The sequence below is a fragment of the Battus philenor genome, unplaced genomic scaffold (assembly GCF_028537555.1).
Source record: "Battus philenor isolate CCGP_79_NKW_IND1 unplaced genomic scaffold, ilBatPhil1.0.hap1 SCAF_17, whole genome shotgun sequence".
Lineage (NCBI taxonomy): Eukaryota > Metazoa > Arthropoda > Insecta > Lepidoptera > Papilionidae > Battus > Battus philenor.
The window spans coordinates 8,173,863-8,199,488 of record NW_027181679.1 but is presented as its reverse complement, the minus strand read 5'-3'; the positions used below and the strand labels follow the sequence as shown (position 1 = coordinate 8,199,488).

Genomic DNA, 25,626 nt, shown 5'->3' with positions numbered 1-25,626 from the left:
AGCAAATTTTTGCTTTCTCTCTGTGTAGCAGTTTCGTCTTTATATTTTAAGTTATATGCTTTAACTTTTTGAATAATCTTACCTGTATTTCTCTCTAGCGTCATCAATTTTGACTGCCGTTATTTTACCTTCCGCGACCTTAATTTCAATGTCAGCGGCAGTTTTCTTCGTCGTTTCTAAATTTATCACCAGTGCAGAGTCACTCAAGATGTCCGGTCCGGCGGAAGACAGACGTTTTAGCAGATCGTCCTCTAGAGTCTTCAGCGTGATTTTGAAGTCGTTTTGTTGTTTCGTGAGCCCAGCTCTTAAGCTTTCCAAGTCTGGTCTTTCAGCTTTTACTACTTCACCGAGTAATTGTTCTTCCAAACTGAAGATAGGAAGTATGAAAAGAGATAAATTTGTAAGAAAAGAAGCTTTCTATATTAAAAATATTCTGATAATGCTGGTAATGAACCATAGTGACGGAATAGGTTAGTGATAATCATTGATCGTATGTTTCGTAGCCTATTTATCTAAACTTCCTATAGCTAAGAAATTATGGAAGCGGATTCAAAGAGTTAATATGTAAATTAACATAAGTAACTTTAATTTAAATATATATATTAAGAGTTTGCCACAAAACTAGGATTTGTTTGTCATCTCACTTACTAGAAGGTCGCATTCTTTTTATACAAAAGTTTATTAAACCACTAATTTAGATGAATAATGATACAGATTTCTATTTCAGTTGATATTTAAAAATAATCGTTATAATACACTGAGTAGATCTAAGTGAGATTTTTTAAGATACATACATGTAGATTTACGAAAAGCGCATGATCGCTTACCCATCTCTTGTGACAGTAAAATTAATGAGAGTGCACTGCGCTTGCATTTCAGGTTGATAATGAGGGTTGGCCAGTTTTGTCTGCAAGAGAAGTCGGAACCGCGGATCATAGTCGATTTCTCTGTCACCGATCTGAAAATGAGAGCTTAATCTATATATTTAACATTAGAGTGAGATACCGCCTTTGAACAATATTTGGTGTAGCTAGTAGTAAGGTAGTAACAAGGTCAATTAAGCTTGGGAATGAAACCCGGCCGATACGGATAACACTTATTTTGTTTTTCTCAAATCAGTACGTGTTTGGTGTAATCGTAGTTTTATGTTCAAGGATCTCATTATATGAAAGCTCAATGAGATTCTAGTTTCTATTAAATTGGGGTCTTCTGACATTCTTTTCATGATGTACACCAGTGGTATTTTAAATTATGTAATTACATGTTGATACCACTATGGATAAATGAATAATTGTAATAAAGTCGCAGTCCTGTGGGATAAAGACTAAAATAAAGTCGTGGGCACCTTTAGCACGCGGCCCTTTCGTATGAGGACGCGGCCGAGCAGCGGCTCCAGTACAGCGTCCACGCTCTCGCCGATGTTCTCCAGCAGCACCACGTCACCGTTGTTGACTGCGCGCTCGATACGATCCAGGTAGTTACGCTGCGTCAGCCGGATCACTACCAGCGCATCGCCGTACTTAGACTTTATCCATTTTATGCCTTGCCTGTTACGGATAACACAGGAACATAAACACGGCGATTACTTCATACGCTTTAGTGGTTATACTAGTCATGTCAAGAAACGTTTAAATGTTTTTACAATGCTTAATTATCGCCCACTTCGCGTTGCCCGTAATTCCTTTTGTTGCTGTAATTCCATTAAAATTCTTGGTAAATTTTACCATGTTAAAGAAAATATTTTGGTTAAGCATTATATACCTGTGACATGCAGTTTAAAAAGTGCATTTAATTCAAATTAAACTCCTCTTGCGGGAGGAATTTCATATAATCCGTTCTTAGACGACATCATCTCGGCGAATGGAAAATTCCTACCAAACTTAAAGTCTCTAACGTTGTAGTTTCAGAGATATTGTGATTTGTCAGTACGTAGACTGAATTATATATAATCTATATATATAAAATAAATTTTAAAGTAACTAAAAAAAACTTTTCTACTGTTTAAATAAAAAAAGTTTCGGTTTTTTAATAGCATAATGCGTGGAAACTTCATTGACTGTGGATGAATACTGGTCACTTTCAACCGGTTCTGGTGGAGATCTATGTGACCACCCCAATTTCTAGCAATGGTCGTCCTACCGCTGAGATAATGATAATGCATGAACAAATTAGATACAGAGTGAACCACCATTATTATAGTCGATATAATAATAATATTCATTTACAGCTGCGGGTCGATCATAAGCGGCCAGCGCGCCGAGTTGGTGAGTATGGTCGCGTTTTCCGTGCTCATTGTGTCCGTTGGCAGCCCTTCGTTGTTCCAACACGCTACCTGCGCGTCGTCTGTCAACATCGACAGCGGCTCCAAGTCCTCCGTCATTTCAATTTTTGGCTAATGGAAATATTATAGAATATACAGTGTCTTTAAAACAGAAAACAGTCTGTATTTGTATAATATTTACGACTTAAGTTTTTTTTGGTCCGAAATACATTGCTGTCCAAGGAGCATGTACTTTCCGCGAGTTCCGGGGGGGGGGGGGCAAGCTTAGTCTAAACGCAAACGCAAGCGACTGTATCAGCAATTTGGATAGAGTCACCTGGCACAATTGTCTCCAAGAGATCCCAGGTCTGAGATCCGAAGTCTCCCATCGGCATGGGCTGTCACTTAATACTTAATAAAATGAATATGGACACTTTCCATGACTGCAAATTTATTTAATTAATATGGACATTGTTTAAAGGAGAAATGTAAAAGGTAAAAATGATAGATGGCTATCACCTACTCGCTGAACTGATGCAGTTATAAAGCATGTAACAACAACACGTACGGTGCCATAAAGCTTCCGAAAACAGAATAGTCTGGAAACAATTGGTAGCGGTAACTTACATGATTGGCCACGACCCTATCATATGTAACCGACGAAGAAGTCGAATTTTTGTTTAAAAGTAAAGGTATAATTCCGAGGAAAGATTTTCAAGATATAGACCAAAATATGAGCTACTAAATATTTGGTGAAAACAGTTTAACGGCTAGTTTTGACATAATTATAATTTGTAATTTTACGTCCGACTTGGTGAGTGTAGGCATCCAGTCATCCAGAAGCAGCTGCTGTCGATATCGGCGGGTAAAGCAGCCCACGTACGAAATAAACGCCGTCACCAGCAACACGTCGCCCGGCAACATCACGCCCGACTCCTTCAAATTTACCACGGTCGCCGACCATCTAGCATCACACAGCGTAGATACATAGGGTGATTGGTTATAGATGTAAAAGCGTTAAAGAGGTGAATATACAGTAGAATAATAAATAATGTAACAATAATATAGTTAAAATTTTCAAAATCCGGATTAATGTTGAACTAATCATTGATTACTATCTGTCCCCATAGGCTGTACTGCTATTTGTTATTTGATAGTTGCATTGCAATAAATTAATATAACATACTTCCAAGTGATCACTTTATACAGGGTGATTGGAAATAGGCGGAAAAGCTTCTGGCAGATCTCTTGCTGGCAAAAATTTTAATCGATTACTATAAATTTATGCTATGTAATAAATACTGACATACGTATAAATTCGTATGTACATAATCATACATACATAGTTATATAGTACATGGGTTGATAGAAATTAGAATTTAGTACGGGAAGCAGGATGGTAGTACAAGACGGAGAGTTAACCATACCGAATTTTCTCAGAAGCCAATCCATTCACCAATCGATTAGCCAAATCTATGGTCATGTTGGTCGCATCGGCTTCGGCTTGACATTTTGTTTTCTCGTTGACGGCTTCCTGGAAGGCTTTTAGCAACTCCTCTAACATTTCCTCCAATTCCTAAATAGAAAGAGATTTATAGATATTATGAACACCGTAGACAAATTAATCTGAGTTTCGTAAAAATTATGGTATGTTTAACACCTGAAGTTTTAAAAAAAATCGCTTTTGTTCTGTTATTAATTTCGGATAAGGGTATAACGGATGTTTTTTGATCTATGCAATAGTCAAAGATTATCATCATCATCGTGTCGGCCGATAGACGCCTACTGCAAGGCACAAGCCTCCCCCAAAGATCGTCAGTATAACCGGTCTTGCACTGCCAGCATCACTACACTTCACGAGATTCTGACTGTCGTCAATATTAATAACAAATTTTAATTTTTATTACGGACTCAGTTTGCTCATAGAATGTTACTAAGTTAGACTATGTAACAGGTAAGAGTTTTTATAAATAAAATAAAATGAAAGGCACCTTGATCCTGTCGGTCAGGAAGGCGAGTTTGTCGCGCGCCGCCTGCAGCTCAGCGTTCGCCGCGTTAAGGGCTCGACGCTTTGGCTCTACCACCACGTACACGTCGTAGAACTTAATGATGTTGATCACCCACGCGCACAAGCCGGCCGCCGCCGCAGACTTCGACATTATGAACTCGGCGTTGAACTCCGGGTTTTTGATATACGGCTGCACCGCCTAGGCACAACAAAATAAGTATTATTTTTATTTATTTTAAATAGGCACGCTAAAACAACAAGTTTCATTTGTGTCGTATAACATTGTACTAAAATAAATTCAATGTTTGCCTATTGCATGCAAGTCATCTAAACGATGCCATTAATCGCTGTCAAGATACACAAAGAGTCAAGTTGTTAATGAAATAAATGTAGCAGCCATACTTAAAGCTATGTTGTCGCCCAAATTGCTAAGCCGTGAGTGCCGGCCGACGACACACTTCGACCGAAGAAAGAATAAACCTCTTATTGAGACGATATACTTCGAATAACGTCTAAATTTAACGTCACAAATGCACTGCGTCGACAATACAAGCACTCCGTATAAAAAGCCATGCAGTTTACATCAAATAACTGTGTTTTATTTCATTTAGCATAGAAAACCTTTCGACTCATAAAAATGTTTTTTCCTGAATAAGTATTACTATATCAAATTCAGTTGATAAATAAAATTAATTACCTTAACAACGTCAGGATGTATATTCTCTTTATCATAATAGACGAGATCATTCAAGAACTGGTCAACTTTCGCCATCATGAGCTAAAATAAAATCGCCATTTTTCATCACACAATACACATAATTCATCATTTAATATTTTTAGGGCGTGAAGTGCTATTAAAATGTAATCACATTATAATTGTGATCTGAAAGAATACTCTATCTACACAGGATGAGATATAGATGAAAATATTTTATAGTATATCACATTTGTCAGGTTCTCTGAAATATGTTCTCACTCTGAAATATGTTATATGTACTTATTTTTTCAATTGAAATGCGACCGGCCAATGACTTCTGGCAGTACAAAGTCTTAACGGACAGAGTAAACAATTAATTATTACATGCAGTGATTCGATTTTTGAAAACGCCTTTTCTTAGGCTATTATCATTACGATATTTATTACTTCTGAAACCATTGATCAGGTAGAATATTTATTTAGAAAAAATAGATCACATTTAGTGTGTTATCTATTAATAAATCAACGTATGTAACGTTATTGTTGAATGATTATCTTTTGTAAACGAATAATACTCTCACGGCGCCTACAACCATCACTTAATTGTGACTTGACGAAAATATTTAAATTTACCAACTTTACATCTATGAGTATATTCGTGTACAATGTAAGTATTGACTCACTTTACAAGCTTTCCATGATCTGTCCTTGGGCAGCTTTCCTTTCTTGGAGAACAGTACTAGCACAGCCGCAGTTACATTGACCACAGCGTCCGGAGGTGAACCGAATGATTTCAACTCCGTCAGGTTGTTCTTGTTTAAGGTGTTGAGCGCTTCTTGAGCCGCGATTAGAGCAGGCTCGGCCTTGGCCAAGTCATCGGCGCAAATCTTCGCTTTAATTGTTACATCTTCTTCAATTACTTTTACTTTCTTTTCCTCCTCGGCAGCTGAACAGGTTTATAAGAAATTAACTATCTCATATATTAAAATAAAAACGTAATATTAATCATCAGTTACTTTTAACTCAAAAGGCAGGAAGAGAAACAGCACGTTAAGGTTTAAGCTACATTGGAAACATTCTCCCCAAGTCCGAGTAAATATGCTTTTATTTTTAGATTTGTGTAGTTTGTAAAGTATTTGAATAGCAATAATGCTAAAATATTTGCTAATTAGTTTTCACCATTAAATTTACTTTCGAGTAATTAAAAGTACACAGCACAATTACGATACATCAAACAGAAATGTAACATCCAGTTCAAATTTACATATATAACTTAAGTAAGACTTTTTAATTATGGTCGTCGGAAGACAATGGATTTAGGCCTGTTCCTACGGGTCTTAATACAAATCTATGTGGAAATCCAATGTATACAAGAGGACGTTTTCTAGTAGTGATGATGAACCTTACTATCTACGCGCCACACCACTTGCACCACAGTAAGCTAATTAATCTATACTCCAAAACAATTTATTTACTACAACTATATAAAGTATTTTTCTTTATATTTTTGTTTTTTAGGATCTTAGATATCAAATCTAAGATCCTAAAAAACAAAAAGAAAATATTCAACGCTACTTCTTAAAAGATATATGAACACACGAAAATTATTTTATCAAACAATAGCCAACAGATTGCAAAAATTACAAAATTTACCGAACGCTTTTTCCTTGGATACTTTTTCACTTTCCGCGCCGACTACTTCAATCAATTCTTCGGCTGCTCTATTTTTTACTTTTAATATTTGCTCCTGTTCAGCTAACGTCACCTAGTTGACACATTTTATAGGTTACATTTATGTTATTTGGCAAAGATGTACGTGTCGGGTACTAATAAATAGCTGTAAACTATGCCAAAAAAATTACAAACCAGATCAATATAGAAATGTTAAACAAAGGACATTCAGCTAATTCCAATGTTGTACTATTTTACTTTAATGGTCCAGAGCTAGATCCAATCATAAATGAAGAGGTCCGTGGATGAACGAAAGTAACCGACATAGTGTAGGCGATTTGTGGTGTGGTGTGGACAGTGGGCAGGCTACACCACGGGTGGAGACCACGGATTACAAGATGATTAGATAGTCTTGTTAATGTCCAACCGGTTCTTTTGGAAATGTATGGGAGAGGTCTATGCCCTCGCAGTGGTTTGTCGTGTGACTGAAATGATGATGATAGTAATATTAAAGACTTCATATATTAAATTTCTGATTTTTGAACTATTCTCCTTGGTTTATTCTATTGAGATTTAAATGATTAATATTTTCAATATTTTAGTGTTTTGCATGAATAGTTGAATAAACCTAATATCTCAAAATTTACCTTACCATACAATAATGCAAAGTATGCGAATAAATGCAATAAACCTTAAAATACTTTTATATTTAATAAAAGTTAATTGCTCGTGTGTACGACAGCAAATTGCCTCTTTTTGTCTTTTTGCTTCACTGACCTTCAAAACAGCGACGTCCGCAGCGCACGAAGCCAACTTATCTAAACCATTCTCCAGCCTGGATATCATCATGACAAGCTCCTCGTACTTATTGTCAAGCAACTTGCTATACAGAGCGATCTGCTCGAGGAAAGTTTTGGGCGTGGTGTAATTGTAGCGGCGCTCGTTCTGGAAGTACACTGCCGACATCTTGTTTACACTCTGGTGGACATGCGACATAAACGCCGATACTGGATCCACGAGGTGCGACTGGAACATAAGGCGTTAAGCTTTAAATGATTTGTGATCCGAATAAATCATAAAGATACAATACCCTTACTTCTTTGACATTAAATAGTAACAATCATCATCAATATCTAATAGATTCAGGCGCTACTTTGCGGAAGTCTATCCTGAGTAAGAAAAGGACTAATGTATAGCTACTTCCGCTATGCAGCAGTAGCCGTGCAATAAAGTGCACCGCCCGCCAGCCGGCTGATAAATGGGCATGCGGCAAACAATGCGAATTACACAACTACCATTGTTAATTAATCATCATAATTTCAGCTGTAAGACGTTCACTGCTGGATATAAAACTCCTATGGACGAACGTAGAATATACACAGAAAATTGTTTATATTTTCTGTGTATATTCTACGTTCGTTTAATTATTCGAAACATAATACCAATGAAGTTTCCAATATTAAATGAGAATAATTACAAGTCTAGTCTGTGGAACGTAGTCGAAAGTAGTAGTTTTTTTATCTCACTAATTGTTATTTAATACAGGTGAATTACCTGTAGCTCTTTAATATATTAAAATTATTAAACTAAAGGAAGAAAATACATTTTTAAAAATTAATTTTAAAATTTAGCGGCAAATTAAAAGAAAAATTTAAACAAGTTAATTTTTTCATTTCAAGTTTTCTGAGAATGATACGTTATTTGACTATTTAATAAATTTGTTAAATATACGTCTAATGTAGTTAATATGTAACTTATAAAAAGGGTTCCAAACTGTTGATTCAAGTTTGGAACATATGGACTGTACAATAATGTTTGTTTTATGAAAGGAATATTAAAACTGAATATTAGAATTTTCTCCAATCGAAACAATTTTTTGCCGCAAATAGTTTCCAAATTTGATGAAATGAAAAATGAAGTTTTTTCATATAGCGATGAATACAAACGCGGCCTTTTTAAAAACTTTTGTACCATCATTACACTCATTAGCGAGGTTTATTATTTACATTATAGCGCTAAAATCTTCGAAAAATTTTAAAAACGGTTCAAAGTTATACTGGAGAGGCTACCATTTTTTTTTTCAAAATAACTTTCATTTAATCAATCTAAAAACAGAAATAAATAATAGCAATATCTAACCGGCAGTGATCGAACTTCGGAGATAAAGCGTTTGGAGACGGAACGCAGCGCATCTTGCGGCCACTCGTGGAACCAGTTGATGGCGGTGCAGTTTACTATGGAGGGGAACTTGCGTGCGCGCACGCGCAGTGTCGCGCCCACCGGTGAGAAACACAACACCACCTACATTGACACAATATTTGCACGGAATGCACAAGAATTTGTTTTTATTTTTAACATTATTTCAGCCGTAGTACGTCCACCGCGAGACATACCTTTTGGAGAAATTTAAAATCGTATCCAAGAAGTGATGTTAACGTGTGAAATTAAAAGTTAATGATTCTCACTGAGAAGCTAATTATTGCCATGGACTCATTATAAAACTTTATTTGAAAAGAACAATAGTTGAGATACTCGCCGGCTCTTCTGAACAGAAGTGCTTTCAGAGCCGGTGGTATTTTCCTAAAGGACAGATAATACTTGAAGATTGACTGTTCGAAATTCGATTTTGATCTGAATTTGATAGACCTTCCCCATATATGTCTAATAGTTCCGGTTGGGAGCGGCCTATATATTAGCGTTTACCGACGACCTTTTAAAAACTGTTTGACTTTGAAGTATGGATTTAAAAAAAACTTTTATTTCGCAATCGGTCGTCTGCATATTATCTAGCAACTCTTGTATCTTCAAGTAAAACAATATGCAAGGGGCAAGGTGTTTGTTTGTTAAACCGCTCCAGTTAGTGCAACTAAAACCACTGTACCGCATCTCAAGTAAACATGCGGCGAGACGAAGAAGACTCGGCTATTCTGTTTCGTCAGTCAGCCAATCGTCGTAGCACTATAATGGAATTACTGGACTAAAGAGACTTAGGATAAAAACTATGTGTTACAGAATCTATTTTGAGTTAAGTGAAATCACTAACAAGTTATAAGTATGACCAATTTTTCTTTAATTTTAGATAAAATGTACCTTCAACATGGTTCGTACGCGGTTGATGAAAAATTTCCAACAATTTTCACGTGTATCTGGAATTCCGGTGGCTTTCGTCTGTAAATCAGAACAATGAGTGATCGTATCAATCTTCTCTTAATCATAAAATCAATTTTACTCTGTCTAAAAACTTTTATGGATTATAATACATAGTTAACATAATTTTCATTATATTTGTAAATTATGTTTCTAATGACGAAAACGTAATTTAATTTTTTGGAAAATATTCGATAAAAGTGCACCTCTCCCCGGACTCCATTAATAATATTTTCGATTTCATCGTCAGCGAGAAGCTCGGGTATTTCACCGGAAGCAAGTAAGTCGTTGATAAGAACCAGAAACCTTTCTTCTGCCACCTGGGCGTCTGTCATGAGGAACATGTTTCCTATATTCTTCAAGCCTGCTTTAATATACAGTGCGGCTGAAACAATAAAAAGTAAAATTAGAAAATATGGATAGAAGCAGCATAATTGTGGTTGTAAAATCTAATAAATAATCCGCTACTATTTATTAAGAAAATTTGTTTGGAAAATCCGACAATATCTAAAAACCATTTATAATAAAATTTTAGTGACTTCTGCATAAAAATATAGTCGTTTAAATGCTGATGCAGAGAAAGGGCCATTGGAAACGCAAAACCAAATTAGTTTTTTATCTATTTAATGCATTCTCTCGTTGTGAAAATATGGCAGTAGTTGGTATTTAAAGCCATTAAACCATTTAGTTTTATAATTCGTGACCAAATAACTTATACCAAAATTATAAACAAACAGAAATAGATAGATATGAAAAGGCTGCGAATGCTAAATATACCTGGACTACTTATATATAAAAATGAATCCTAAAATTCCGTAAAATCAAAGAATACTCTGCAAATCTAAATTAAAAATAAATGCACGATAATCAATATTTTTATTTCCTGCCCTAATTGAGATTAATATTTCAACAACCGAAAATACTTCTTACCCAGATCGACTTTAAGGTCGTTGCTGCTGTAGCCTTTTCGGAGTTGGATCTGGAACACCTCGAGTGAGGAGATAAATGCAGACAGCCGAGAGAGAGATTGCTTGCCGGACCCTCCTACACCGATCAGCAATGCGTTGCCACGTGGTGATTCCAAGATGCGATTTATACTGTCAAGGAAATTTATGTCTTGCTTTTAAACTTAATTAGACACGCAAAATGTATAGATGATCTTCTATAGGCTGTTGAAAGATGCTGGATGCAGGGTGCTTTTAACCGGTCCCATAAGAAATCTATGGCTTCAACAGTGGACGTTTTACGGTTAAAATGATGATGATGACTTTACATGATTAGTAAAGAAGTGAAAGAATCTATGGCGACTCGCTCGCCCAGTTAATGTTCAACGTTGAGGAAATTTGCAAAACTAAACGTTCCTAATGACAAGTAAAAAAATGTGAAAACATGAGGATGGGAGAGGATGAAAAAAAGAACATAAGCTCCGCAGCCGCATTGTGACTCTCGCCTCGCGAATATACCTACGGCGCAGTACAGCAGTTTAATGTTATTTATTTGTCATTGTGGCGATCTTTGGGAAAGCCTATGCCTGGCTGCGTAGTTTCTAATATTAAAACTTTTTATTCGCCAGCAGCAAAATCAATAAAAGCACGAAACTTTTACAATATTAATTACTACTTACCGACATATGTGATACATAGCATCTTCAAAGAGAACGAGGTTCATTGTAGCAACCAGGTCGTTGTACGAAGAGAGCGACTCGTCTAGCAGCCGTTTAATTTGAGGCCAATCGCGGATGGGGTTGTATTTGGGATCACCAATGCCTTCCGCAAAGTGGCAATAAATCAAGGGCTTTGCAAAAACAACATTTTCGTCCAAGTCCTGGACAAGAGAATATCCAGTTATACTAAAATTTTATAATACGCTATAAACTTAAATAAAAATAACCCAATACGTGTAAATGGCTTTACAAATGTATGTGTGTAATAAAATTCGTGGATATACCAATGTATTTGAATAAATATGTTGTTTAATTTTTTTAAGTTTCCAACTCATTCATTTAATAATTTTCTTGTGTTATTATTCACATGGAATAATCTATAATGACCACTTGTGTACATTATGAGAAGAAAGACAGCTAGAATAACCCAATTCGACACAAAAAAACTCTAATTAGATTGAACAACTCTATATTGACATCCTTCAACTTAAAGATACGAATTTAGGCTTTTGTACTGTTTAGATTTCTACGTTTGATCAAATATCTTAACATCGTTCTAAATCTGCCACCAATAGAAAAGGTATGTATCAATATTGCTTTATATGGAGATGGACAAAATCGAAACTAGATTCTTGTACCAAATATCATATGTTAGAGAGTAATGATTAATATGTTTTAAATAATGTACAGTTTACCTCGCAGTTCTTCTTAATAACCTCTGCAATGAGCTTATTGAAGGTATCATTGTCTGCATCGTCGACCAACTTGTCAGAATAAACGCGCGTAGCCTCGTGCATCCACAAGCGAATCAAATCCGACGAAGCTTTAATCACATCGCCTGTCGTGAACAGGATACCCTACAAAATTTTAAACGTGATATACGATTATCAGAATATTTAATAAAATGTTCGTATAGAATAATTTTTCACTAAGTAATAAGTCGCTGTAAGCGGACAATCCGAGACTGGTCATCATTGCGATCTTCTGGATAAGCCTATGCCTTGCATTGGCCATCTATCATCTGTGAGGATGAAGGTAATGATCACTGAATATTTTTTATATTTGTAAATGGCCGAAATTTTTTGTGTAGATAACAGTGGCAATACGAATAAATGCTAAAATATATACATTCTCGAAAGTAGAGCTCGCGTCACTTAAGTTTAGCATAAGTTTTCATGGTTAAAACTAGTTATCTGACTCACTGTTTAGGACAGTGTATAAGCAGAGTAAAAAAAAATTAAGTAAACCGAAACTAAAGTGTGCTATATAACAAACGGTCTTAGGCTAAAAATTAAACGCCAGAGCAACGTCTTTGACAAGTTTGTGTAGATAATTATTACATTTATAGAAGACTTCCGGCAAGCATGGCGTAGAACATCCACAAGGTGGGCTAGACGACTTTACAAAGGCCGCTTTCAACCGATTATATCGAAAATCTAAGGACGAGGCCTATGTCCAGCTGCAGACCTCCTATGGTCGGAATAACGACGAATATGATCTATTTCTTATAAATTGGACATAGTTTAAAACTGTTGTATGGGTACAATAACACGAATAAATGGTAAAATAAATACATTCTTGCAAGTAGAACATGCGGCTCTTGAAAATTGCTCTTTGAGAATGAGTTCCATGAATAAAACCAAAAATCATAATCCAATAGATACAAATAAACTATCAAAGGCTAAAAATGAAACCTACCAGAGCGTTGTCCCTGATAAATTGGTATAAATAACAATTTACATTTTAAACTTACTTGAAATATGTTGGACAGGTCGCGCAAGTTGAAAATGTAGTGGAACTTGACTGCGGTTGGCAGGAATGTGGACGCGAGTTTGTTATGAAGACTGAGGGCCGTGTTGACGATTGTGTCTACGAAACGTTGCACGCCGGGACCAAACTTATTGAGTGGGTTTGCAAGATGCTGCGACAAGATCTGCTTGTAGATATGGAAACACGCCTCGAGTGCTGGAAAGCTGCAGATATTAGAAAATAACCATATAATGGTTAATTCACTCGTAATCAGTTTATTATAATTATATATTGTTGACGACATAGTTAAGGTCGTGCGAGACCAGACATCTAGGGTAATCTTTTAAGAAAGCCCTTCATCATTGACTCATTTACATGGATGACATTATAATATATACATCAAACACTGTTAAATTTCATCTATAAAGAGCAACTGTTGAGTTTTTGGTTGTCTCTTCTCAGCAGATCAACATTTCGAGCAGATGGTAGCTTACTACTAACAATGCTATAACAATTGTCGATTCAAAAGTGCGCACTAACGTCTTTTTAAATAAATATATTTTTAATTTGAATATAGTTTACCTGACAGCGAAAGTACAAAAATGTCTCTGTAAACGAGAATCGATTGTGAAAGAACCGGCCGTTGGATTCATACACGACACGAACATGCAATTCGATATCTCTTTCAGCGACAACTTCTGTCTGTCGTACCTGAAGATTTAAATATTTTAATTAAATCATTTATTTACACAATTAGCATCTAATTTTTAAATTTAGTGTAATAGCACGAGACCAATGTTTGTAGTCCATGAACTGGCGGATGAGCGTGTGTGGCTGCACCGTGCCGTACGTGTCCACTTCGGGCATGTTCATGTCATCAACGAAGTAGATCATAAACTTGCTGCCCGGCGGACCGAAGTTGCGGCCAGACTTTTTCTCTAATGGCTTCTCCAGAACTTTCTGAATCATTTCTGTTAAGAATCAACAACAAAAGTTGTTTTTACACGGTGATTACAAATAGGTGTAAAAGCTTAAGTGGTTAATGTACAACTCATTTACTGTCAATTAATAAAATATGCATAATAAACCGTGTCCCACCCATTCGAAAATAAATAGAGAAATAATAAAAAACGCAATGATAAAATAGTAAGAATTTTTTTAAAAAATTGGGATTACTTCGTTTTAATTTTTTTTTTAATGTTTACCAACACGTTTCAAAGTGATCGCTTTATACAGGGTGATTGTAAATAGGTGGTGCTTAAATTAACTATAGACTCGCCCCTTTAAAACTTTTACTATTTATATATGGTATCATTCTATACTTTCAATGGAGATATATTCTAATAGTTACTTTAATTAATAGATATAATATTACATTAAGTTATTACCAGTAAAAATGTATTTTTGTAACAAATAAATAAAAAATTATAAAACAATTCTTTTGTTATCAAAACAGTCAAACCTTTTTTTTAAATTACACTGACCAGAAGTGGTGTAGAAGTTGAGCGGCACACTGGTGAGCGCATAGGAGTCGGGCAAAGAGTTTAACTTGGCGGCAACGCTGACCGTCTTGCCGCTGCCCGCCGCACCCACCAGCATCAGGGGCTTCTGCTTCGCAATTAGCAGATCCATGAAGAACCTAATTCGAGTCGTCTCCGAAGTGGACACGAGGCACGACTGCGTTAAAAATATACAAATACATTCCTAAGATTATAAAAATTGCTGTAATAAATTTTGTAATAATAATAACAATTATTGTCTTGCACTCAAATATATAGGGCGTTGAGGGTAATATTTATAAAACATACTACAGAAATTTTGAATAGTTATACTCTAAAACATACACTAAACAACTTAGAATCACAATCAAAGCAATAAATATAGTAATAATTTAAAGTTTTAATAGCCCTAAGGATATGTCATAGAAATTCATTGCTGTGAATAATTTCGATGATTTAATTTTTCTATCTTTTAAAGCCTAAAACGTTTTAAAACGTCTCGTAAATTTATAATAACATAAGTCATATATTATAATAACATATACAATATGCAAATACATTTATTTTTTACTCATTTATTTTTATTGGTTTACCTATTTGAAATTAATAAATAGTAATAATAAGTACAATGACACCCCAGTGGCATAGGTCGCAGGTTCGATTCCAGGCAGTCACGTATCTTGTGTGAATTACATGACATCACCATCGGATATTTATTTTAAATCCAATATTTGAGCTTTATCTATACTGAGAGTGATTTATAGCCGTACCTCTAAATAGATTACCATACCTAAAAGAGACTTGTGTGTCAGAGCTAAAGAAAATGAATTAAGGCACTTTACCAAATATAAAATATGCACCTGTAAAGGTAAATCTGGGTCCAATTCGAAAGACTCCACCTTCTCGGACCAGGGCAAAAACTTCTTAGTCTCGGGGTCTATGAAGAAACTAAATACATTGCCGGATAACGGGAACTTGATCTGTTTGAACTCGTTGCAGAACCATTTACTGAATTCGTTACGCCAATCCACCAGCTGGTCTTGGAACAGCGCGGAACCGAAGCCCCACACCACCGCGAAAACGAAGTACGTTTCGTACCTTAAAATTAATCATTGAATCTTACTAGCTTTAAATACATATAAAACAGTTTTTACATAATTAATATATTAGCAAAGGCCGTGTATTTCTATTGTAAAATAGCAGTGAAAACGTTACCGTAATTCCTTACTATAAAATAAATGTTACGGAACCAATGGAACATACCATATTCTAAGGGTATGATTTTTGTCGAATTGCCCGTTGGCATTTAAAGCAATAGTACAATATGCGATTACACCGAATTTAGTTTTCGCTTTCTATATTTATTTATTCATATATTAAGTCATTTAAAAAAATAATCAATAGCAGTAAAGTAGATACGAATCACCCCATTACTGTGAAAAATAATGTTATAAATAGAAATGATCATTTATTGATTATTAGAGGTTTGCATTAAAATTATATATAAATTTTAAATAATGCAGAAATTCTGGCATGATAAAGTTTATTATTTAATTAAGCAAAAGAACTAAACTGCGATATGCCTGATGTATTCATAACAATCATTATACCTGGATATTTTTAACACAACAGAAAATTTTATGGTAATTAACTCAGACTCAGAATTGTTAGTATTGTTTAACTAAGGGTATTCTGTGGTAAAATTTAAAGATGTGTGCTCTTGCGAACGTCGAAACGTTCCTCTTAATTAACAAAATTACTTAAAGTAGAACTAGATACAAAAACATGGAAATGTATCAGCTAACCATTCTTTTGGGCATTCGGAAGGCAGCAGAGTCTTGTTGAGGAAGCACTCTAGGAGGTAGCAAGTGAGCTGTATTTGCTGCAAGTCGGTAAGTGGTGTGATGCGCTTGTACTTCTTGCTGGTCTCCAGCAGTGGAGGGATGTATTTGTCGAACATCACCGTCAGCATCGCCTTCTCCGATTCGTCGTCACGATTAGTTTCGATCCACGACGCCACAAATCTTTAAAGTAAAAATAAATTGACAGTCGAGAGAGAAAAATTCGCGTAATAAATAAATGATACAAACTTACGCACTTGGATTGCCAAATTGGTAAAATGTTACCACAAGGTGAACTGACGATCCCGCCAAGATCGTCGGAAGAATCTAGATACAGATCACTTCCAACCGGTTCTACTGGAAATCCATGGAAGAAGCTTATGTCTAGCAGTGAATGACTTATGGCTAAAATGATGATATTGAAAATGTATGAACGATTTACGTATACACGATTCCCAAGTTTTCAAGGAGTTTGACTACCTTCTCAAAATAAACTTGTGCGGATATTTTGATACCTTTTTCACAAAAATTTAGCTCAGTCATTCCTTCATAGCTCCCGACCAAACCATCACCGAAGTCGGATAATGCCTAATGTTGACTAATTGGTAAGCTTCTTTAAAACTTATCGCATAAATACGGTCATTTTGTTTCTAAAAATATGGCTTAATCGTAAAAAAAATCTCATGTTCTCACTCTTATGTTTGGCACTATACCTCTTTTTTGTAATGCAATCACAGCGATTCGGTTCTCTTTATCACCCAAATCTATTATTTAATACAAAATATTTTACAATATATTGGCGCTAAAATAAGAACACACAACAAACAATTATATAAAATGACAGATTCCTAATTTAAAAGTAATATCTTGTTTATTTTTAATTATAGCACTATTTACGGCCTGTGTAAGTACGTACGGATTCCATCCAAGATCCTGCGGATTGATGTAGAGTATACCAGCGCGTGAGACAGTAGCAGGCGTTGCGGTGCGTAGCGATGCGATCTCGAATAAAAGCCGCATTGATTTCGTCAGGGCTATGCGTTCGTTACTGGCCAGTGTGAGCACCTACAGATACAATTTAGACATGTTACAACGTCTAAATGAATAGTTTATATACTCTTTACCTCAATTTACTATCGAGTTTTGTTAGGAATACTTGATTGTTGCTTTGTATTTGGTTTTATGTGTTTTATTAACAAATTCCATTATTAGTTACGATTGCAAGAAGTAACGTCCGTCCATAAAAATACAAAAATACAAATAACTGTGTCCCTTACTAAAAATTAGCGCTGTAAAACGGGTTAAGCTGCATTGTTAGTCTTATAATATGTTGCCTGTATTAATTTTAAGCTAAGCCAACAATAAAAATCTTCTTTCTTATTATTTTACAGCAATGCTCCTCTATCCCCTATCTATTGTGATCGCAACACATTTATTCTTATTACTTTCATTAATATATTTATACTAAATTATTCTTTTTGTACCAGGTTATCATTATCATTTTAGAGTAAATGGTGAGATAATGTATGCTAAAATTCTTCTTTTGAATTTATATAATTATTACTTTTACAATCCAATCTCACGTATTACAAAGCGTAAGTTATGCAAACATTTATGTATATATCCATTATATTATCAACTACGGATCTTTCATAGTGATTACTTCCAGTTTTTTATTATTATATTATCTTGTATATTTTTAACACTACGTACCATCATATTCAACGTATTCTTTGTTTCCCTTATTTCAGCAGTAAGACGTATGCTGTTGGACCATCTTTCATCTACAGATAACTCCATTTCTAATCCTATTTACATCTGTTCTAATCCTATTTCTATGTGTATCTATTTCGTAGAGAAATTCTCTCCATAGATCGTAGAGCTACTACTAGCTTGCCAATGCGGCCAAAAGTGAGAGCCCAGGTCAAGAAAGGTGTCCATCTCAATAAAACAAATTACAATAAAAACTGCCTAAAATCACTCGAACAGAATAAATTGAATAAATAAAGAATTTAATTTGAATGTAAAGTAAAATGTGCTCATGTTATATACCTTATTATCATCCATCAATGTATTAAGACTTTCGATCCACATAGGATCAATATCACCATCGAGTACAATCCACTTGGGCCCGTCGCCAGGCATATTGGCCATGTCCCGCATTATGGTCGAGAACAAACCGTCGCGCCACTCCCTGGTAGCCGGGTTGATGACTCCAAATAGTTCATCGTTGGTGACCGCTTTCGGGTCCAGATCGTTATAGAACGGCTTCAGCTTCAACATCTGATACGTTTTATGCAGACATTGCCACACCATAGACTTGCCAGTGCCTGCGAATCCTACTATAAATACGGAGTGACGGACTGCGAATAGTTCTACCAGTTGGACCATCTGAAATTTTTTATATCATATTCAAACCATATTGTAATCAAAAAATATATAAATTCTTAACAGGCTAAAAAACTTTCATACAGATACACGTCAAAAGTTAATGTCTTTATGTTTGTACCTATTCATTCGATTACAATTATCTTATTCATGATAGTCCTAGAAAATTCTAGATTCTCCAGAATAGAAAAAAAAACACATTAACATTTCGCACCTTTAATATAAATCCCGCTTCTGGCTGTAGCTTCATAGAGACCGCACCGTCGAACAAATTTTTCTCAAAGTCAAAGTCTCTCTTTCGTGGCACATCCAATGCAGGGAACAGATCTCCGATCAGCCCCATGAACACGGGCAAGTCTTCCGTTACTATTTTTGGGATGTTAAAATCTCGCAATGCTCGCATTAGCACTTGGTCTTCTGGTCTTTGTCGATCTCCTCTCTAATAATCGTAAGAAATGTTTTGTATTAGATTACGGTTCTGGAGTGGAGAGACCCACAGATTAGCTAGCGTAACGTAGAACGCCTGCACACAGTATGTATAGAAGACATTATTAAGGTCGCCTGAAGGCGTTGGATGCAAGTCATTTGGCATTTTAGTCAACTGGTCCTATTGGAAATATACGAGAGAGGCCTTCGTCTAGCAAAGAACGATCGACGTTTGAAACGATGATAAGTAAGATTATAGGAATGAGGTGATGTATTGGACAGTTTGAAGATACTAATTCGTAAAAGACTCATTTTAGAAGACGGAAAAGAGAAAAGCTAACTGACTTGAATATAATTTACGTCATTTGAAAAACTGGTCGCCTGTAATCACCAATTTATGGGTAGTAGTGCACTGAAAGTATTTAACTTAAATCTTATTACAGTAACTAAAATCAAGTGCTTTCGTAATGCTCCTTGCGTCGCTTAATGGAGTGACTGGGCCGTTAGAGATCGTGAGAGAGAAACCTGACTGGAAAATCCATTTTATTACCTTGATACGTTGATGATCAAGAGAGAGAACATTTATTTAATCGGTTAATACCCAAATCTTACAGTACTATAATATCTATAATTCCTAGTTTAGTTTGAAAGCAAACCTTTAGCGATCCTGCAACGACGAGCACTGACTTAATGGCACGCAAGCCCCAATCATAGTGATCCTGTTTGGACAGAAGCTCTCGGCACAGCGTGTACAGCGTGATGAACTTGCGCGCCAGGAGACGCGCGTCCTGGAAGCCCTCGGCAACCAACATGATTTCGCAGATCAACTCAAAGTCTGGAACTACCATGGCGCAAGGGCTGTGTAAACCAATACATCAAATCAATTTATTGTCAATCAACAACAGTTACACTGATATTAAGATTATGACTTATTAAGTACTGTACAAATGAATGTAGTTATGCCAACATGACCCTTCCCACAAAATTTGTCATTATGAATAATTCACACATAAAGGGCAAATAAACCAAAGAAAAGAAAGAAAAGGTCAGTATAATCTGATCATCTAATGACCTTTGAATTTAATTCACCCATACTAACTCGTTATGCATTTATGATATAGCAAAGATGTATGCATTGAACCAAAAAAGGTTTCAGCGATTTGATCAGGATTAAGATCGCATATGACACTTGAACTGCAAATGAAAACTTCGCGCTTTTTAATAAACTTGCCTATCAGAAACTCGTTTTTCCCTCATATTAGGCGTTTGACTCCATCTTGTTGGTATATTACTATATTAGTCAGACATACATTGTTTAATAAATTTTCATAAACTGTTTAGTATTTGATTTTGGTTCAACAAATTCAACATGTTTAAATCATAAATTAGATAGGAACTAGTTAGATAAGTCAAGTCATAGGATAAACAGGTATAAATAACATGAGCCAGAGAACGTGTCTGCAAATGCAAATGACCGATGTTGCCTGAAAATTTGGCACTGAGTGCGCATCTTGAACTCATTTTATATCTACGAGATAAGGCATTTATTTTCATGTTCTATACGTGTCCGGTCAAAACAATATTTTGTGCAAGCTTACCGAAACAGAGCTTTCAAATTCTCCGGCAGTTCAGTTCTGCCTGCGTAGCCTGGATTCATGGTGATGAACATTCCAATGGTGGGGATGAGCGCGATCGTCTCGCCCATGAAATCAAACTTCTTCTTCTTGGCTTTTATAGCGTCCAGCACGGACTTTACTTGCACCGACACCACAGAGAGCACCTCCACTGAGATACGGTTAAACTCATCGAAACAGCCCCATGCACCAGTTTGAGCCAGACCTATGGAATTATAACTTAAAATTCAAACATTTGTTATACAACATAGGATGACTTGCATCTCTCATTGTCGTCAAGACGGGTCCTGCAAACAATTCAGGTGACTGTCAGGAGTAGATCGTGTGAAAGAAACTCGGAAGGACTGGACTTTTTTCATTCAGGGAAAATAGGTCATGTTTTATGGACGTTTGATTATTAGTCTACATTTAAACCGTATTTAGATATTTTCATAAACGTATCGAGAAGCAACGGTTAATACCGTGATTTTATAAAATTTTTGTCTTAAAGACACTACTACTCAAATTATTGAATCAAATATATGGTACGAATAATAAGTTAAAGTAAAACAATTTTTTATTCATAGTAGATATATTACACAATTAATTATAATTTATAACATGGGTATAATTAAATAATATCGATGAAGATGATCACTATCTTTTCTGAATCAAAATACTGTTTAATGACTTTTGATCAAATTATGACATCGTATGTGTTTACCTTTATAAATATTGCCGCAAGACTTGTAATCCATTTGCTCGGAGCAATTGAATACATAGACCATGATGCCCAGCGCGCGTCCGAGATCTTTGGTCGTTTCCGTTTTACCCGTGCCGGCCGGGCCCGCGGGAGCGCCACCCATTATTAAGTGAAGACTCTAGACATGAGTTAATTAAACATCAAAAATTACATCAGGTAAATTAATTTAAACACAATTTTTCTTTATTCAAGTAAACTTTTACAAGCACTTTAGAAATGTCAAGTTTGTTGCCGTTAGAAATAGTTCCATCACCGGCCCGGAAAGCTGATCTGATGACAACAGCTGGCCAGAAACTCAACAGTAACCCCTATTTAATAAAATAAATGGTTGATATTATAATGTAATATAATATTAATTATGTAATTGAATCAACACACCAAATTCCAGAAATATCGATTAACTAAAAACTCTTGAATGCTATAGTAAGATTAATTTTATATATTTTTATTTTATATTTAAAACTAAGAAAGGGAAAGCCTAAGATATCTTTTGGAACATATAAGCCGTAACGTAACGTTTTCCCTGTATGGTGCGGGCAATCAATTTCATTTGTTTTGCTTGTGCTAATGTCATAGCGTCGTCCAGCGAGTCAAGAACGCATCTCGATCTCAGGATGGGACATTTGAGTATTTGCTCGAATTGGTTTAAGCGTGACGGCATTCTACAATTAAGAGGATTTGAAACTTATGCAGGGTCTGCCTAAGCGATTGCAAGAACTCACTATCTTCTTAACACGTTCACTGCGGCTTGAGGCCGATTCAGCCTCATGGTAGACTTTGCACTGGTGCGGCGCGTAAAACTTGTGTTTTCTCTCTAGTGCGGCGGCTGTTTACACTCAACCGAAACATGAGGCAGAAAAGGCCTCAACCGCACTACTAGGAAGTTCAGCTTGAGGCTGATTCGACCTCAGCCGCACCAGCTGAAAGTTCTTCAAAATTGGGCCCGCAGTGAACGTGTTAATACGACGAAATAACTATAGTGCTACCAAAATCGATTTCCCGCCTTTAAATATGTACGTAACGAGACGGTGGTGGAGTATAGCCGCTCCGTTCCGTCAGTCTGTTTGTTCCTCAGTCCATCTCTCCGCGCTTTACTGAGACTTGGTACAACAATTTCATAGTGTGATGGTAAAAACTGTCGCTCCCAAAGAAGTCCATGATCTTGAGTACCTGAATGAAATCCGATGAAGCTGCAAATTCCAAAGAGCGTTTATCCATGTTAAGAAAATGAGTACCTGTGTTAGGGTTATGTAGCAGCGATCGGTAAGCGGCGTGATCACGAGACGCGGTGTGTTACCGAGGTACTCGTAGTCGTACAGAAACTGCGCGTCACAGATATTGGCAAAACAATTGTTCAGGTTCAGATCCCAACGATGTCTGGAAATATATTCCTCATAAATATTTGTATTTAAAACCCATAAATACACAATTAGTACAAATGTTCATTATCATCATTTCAGCCATAAGACGTCTCCTGCTGAACATCGGCCTGCTCCCAGCGTCTTCCAATGACCAAAACGAGCTCATCTGTCCCACCTTGTGGTTGGACGCCCTACACAGTGCTTGCCGGTCTGTAGTCTCCACTCTAGAACCTTAAGACTGCAATGTCTCCTTGTTTGCACCATGTTAAGAGCCCACTATCGTTTAACTGCCACTATTAATTATATAAAATTAGAAATATATATACATATATATAAAATTAAAAAACGAACGAACCGTAGTTGACTCTGCCACTGAAAGGCATTAGAGTTCTCCACTTTCGCCACTATTAGTTTCGCAACGACGTCCCGAGAGTGCACGTCGATAGTGCAAATCGTCATGATCTTCTGTCGATCTCCAACAGTTAAATCGCCTAGTAGAAGTACAATGAGCGCATTCAACTGCGCTATCTGCTTTTTCTGATAGTCTTTAAGAGCGTTTTCGTAACCTGATAAAGAAAGATAATTTTGAAGAAAAAAATCACTTAAAAATTGCAGAGTGGGTGACGTTTTATATTTACTTCATGACGAGTCTATCATCTGTTCGGATAATAAATGCCACAGATTTAAGAAAAACAGGCGAAAAAGACTCAGCCGAACTATATACATTAAAGGGATATGAAATTACATATTTAATGAACATTTAACAGCCCGAATTCGAATAAATTATTCTCAAGGTGTGCGTGCATCTTCTATGAGGTAAATGACAATGTAGACACACAAACATTCTTTAATTTTTTTAATATGCCAATGGTAAAAGTGTACACTTTGCCCATAGAAAGATTTTTAGTCACAATAAAGTCGATGTTAGGTAAACAAGCAAAATCAAATTGGCTTTTTTCTCTGGAAATAATTTCTTTTCTTCCCTCCATTTATTGTGTATGGTGTACAATAAGAGTGTTAATAAATAAATAAAAAATTATTAGTTTTTTTTATAACATTATCATTATTATGTCAGCCGCCTACTGCAAGACAAGAGTCCGCAAATGTTGCCACGGCGACTGGTATTGCGCTGCCACTATCCAGCGACTTCCCCTGACCTTGATTATTTTAATAACAATACTTTAGTAGATATCAATACTTTTTTAGAAATTCTGGAAATAATAAATGTCCTCGTTCATTATTACCTTCTTCAAGTTTCTCAAAGGCCTGGTTGGTCTCCGTGGTCCACCAAATCTGCGTGCCAACAAGGGCGGGTTGTGCTGGCCAGTCGAAAACCCATTCGTCACGCGATTTCTCCTCATACGACTTGACGCTGTGCTCAAAAATGTCGCGCAGCGTCAGTCGCATGCAGTCTGTCACACGATTCAACCACACTTCCACCTGGTACATGAGCAACAGATTTAAAAGTGTTAATGTATTTTATATATGTATTTATATAGCACACTAATTCTTATTTGCTGTCAATTAATGTATATACAATACATTATCTTATCCAAAATTTCGGAGATAAAAAAAATGATATAATAAGAATAAATGTTTTCAAAATTTTCATTAATATTTATTATATTTCATTATTATTTACTAACAGTCCCGTTCTTAACCTACTGACAAAAGGTAATGGCTCATCGCATTCCAGGAGGAAAAATAAATTAATTTAACATATTTCAGAGTGATCACTTTATATAGGTGATTGGTAATAGGCACAAAAGATTTGAAGCATTTTCTGATAAACGAGCAATACATTCACCCTTTATAACTTTTAGATTTATAATCAAACACCCTGTAGATCCGTGTAGTGAGACCTATCCATACTAATCGAAAAAAGTTAAAAAAATTCTAAGTAGAGCAGTAATTGAGTCGTTAACTTGATAACTTAATAATCGTACCTTCCCAGAGCAATCGCAGCACGGTGCCTTAAACGGTACGTGTTCCTCGTTCTCTTTGGAGATCATTTCGAAAGCCAACTTACTCTTAGTGTTGGGAAACACTAGTTTAGCAAGATTGTCGTACAGTTTGGTGAGGTGACGGCACACAGCTGGCGGATTGTTACCATTCGATAGAATATCTGGAAACAACACAAAAATTGTACATCTGAACATGATGATTGGTGTAAAAGCTTTGAGGGATCAAAGTAAAGCTTATTTGTAGTCAGCTTTGAAACTTATACACCTATTTCCAATCACGCTGTATAAAGTTACCGCTCTGAAATACTGGCAGTAGGAAAAGATAACAACAATTAATAATAATATTTAATTCAACTTAATTTGAAAAACGCCTTTTCTTAATACATAATACAATGTCATTGTTTAATTTGTTCTTTCTGAAACCATTGATTTTTGATAGGGTGTATCATTGATTAATTAACAGCAAATGTCGCTTTGGATGTCGAAATAACATTACTTTTTACTGACAAATTAATATATTGATACAAAAAACGATTAGCCTATATTAGCCACAGGGAAGGAAACCCGACATCGATC

General features: G+C 35.8%; 1 protein-coding gene across 1 annotated transcript in view; it reads right to left on the bottom strand.

Annotated features, from left to right (window-relative positions):
- The window catches only part of LOC137919923 (dynein beta chain, ciliary-like), a 65,003-nt gene that overhangs the window by 11,293 nt on the left and 28,084 nt on the right, over positions 1 to 25,626 (bottom strand). The window contains exons 35-67 of the mRNA XM_068763145.1: positions 25,033 to 25,211; positions 24,331 to 24,526; positions 23,442 to 23,652; positions 22,961 to 23,102; positions 21,687 to 21,843; positions 20,948 to 21,188; positions 20,006 to 20,207; positions 19,138 to 19,362; positions 18,588 to 18,926; positions 17,452 to 17,600; positions 16,500 to 16,718; positions 15,555 to 15,792; positions 14,680 to 14,872; positions 13,989 to 14,166; positions 13,778 to 13,906; positions 13,200 to 13,419; positions 12,142 to 12,303; positions 11,408 to 11,607; positions 10,714 to 10,880; positions 9,990 to 10,168; positions 9,727 to 9,804; positions 8,776 to 8,937; positions 7,414 to 7,662; positions 6,619 to 6,730; positions 5,649 to 5,911; positions 4,966 to 5,046; positions 4,252 to 4,467; positions 3,688 to 3,836; positions 3,065 to 3,224; positions 2,226 to 2,392; positions 1,346 to 1,547; positions 828 to 958; positions 83 to 367 (exon numbers count right to left, since the gene is read on the bottom strand). Coding sequence (XP_068619246.1) covers positions 83 to 367; positions 828 to 958; positions 1,346 to 1,547; positions 2,226 to 2,392; positions 3,065 to 3,224; positions 3,688 to 3,836; positions 4,252 to 4,467; positions 4,966 to 5,046; positions 5,649 to 5,911; positions 6,619 to 6,730; positions 7,414 to 7,662; positions 8,776 to 8,937; positions 9,727 to 9,804; positions 9,990 to 10,168; positions 10,714 to 10,880; positions 11,408 to 11,607; positions 12,142 to 12,303; positions 13,200 to 13,419; positions 13,778 to 13,906; positions 13,989 to 14,166; positions 14,680 to 14,872; positions 15,555 to 15,792; positions 16,500 to 16,718; positions 17,452 to 17,600; positions 18,588 to 18,926; positions 19,138 to 19,362; positions 20,006 to 20,207; positions 20,948 to 21,188; positions 21,687 to 21,843; positions 22,961 to 23,102; positions 23,442 to 23,652; positions 24,331 to 24,526; positions 25,033 to 25,211 — 6,181 coding nt within the window. The remainder of the gene's footprint in view (positions 1 to 82; positions 368 to 827; positions 959 to 1,345; positions 1,548 to 2,225; positions 2,393 to 3,064; positions 3,225 to 3,687; positions 3,837 to 4,251; positions 4,468 to 4,965; positions 5,047 to 5,648; positions 5,912 to 6,618; positions 6,731 to 7,413; positions 7,663 to 8,775; positions 8,938 to 9,726; positions 9,805 to 9,989; positions 10,169 to 10,713; positions 10,881 to 11,407; positions 11,608 to 12,141; positions 12,304 to 13,199; positions 13,420 to 13,777; positions 13,907 to 13,988; positions 14,167 to 14,679; positions 14,873 to 15,554; positions 15,793 to 16,499; positions 16,719 to 17,451; positions 17,601 to 18,587; positions 18,927 to 19,137; positions 19,363 to 20,005; positions 20,208 to 20,947; positions 21,189 to 21,686; positions 21,844 to 22,960; positions 23,103 to 23,441; positions 23,653 to 24,330; positions 24,527 to 25,032; positions 25,212 to 25,626) is intronic.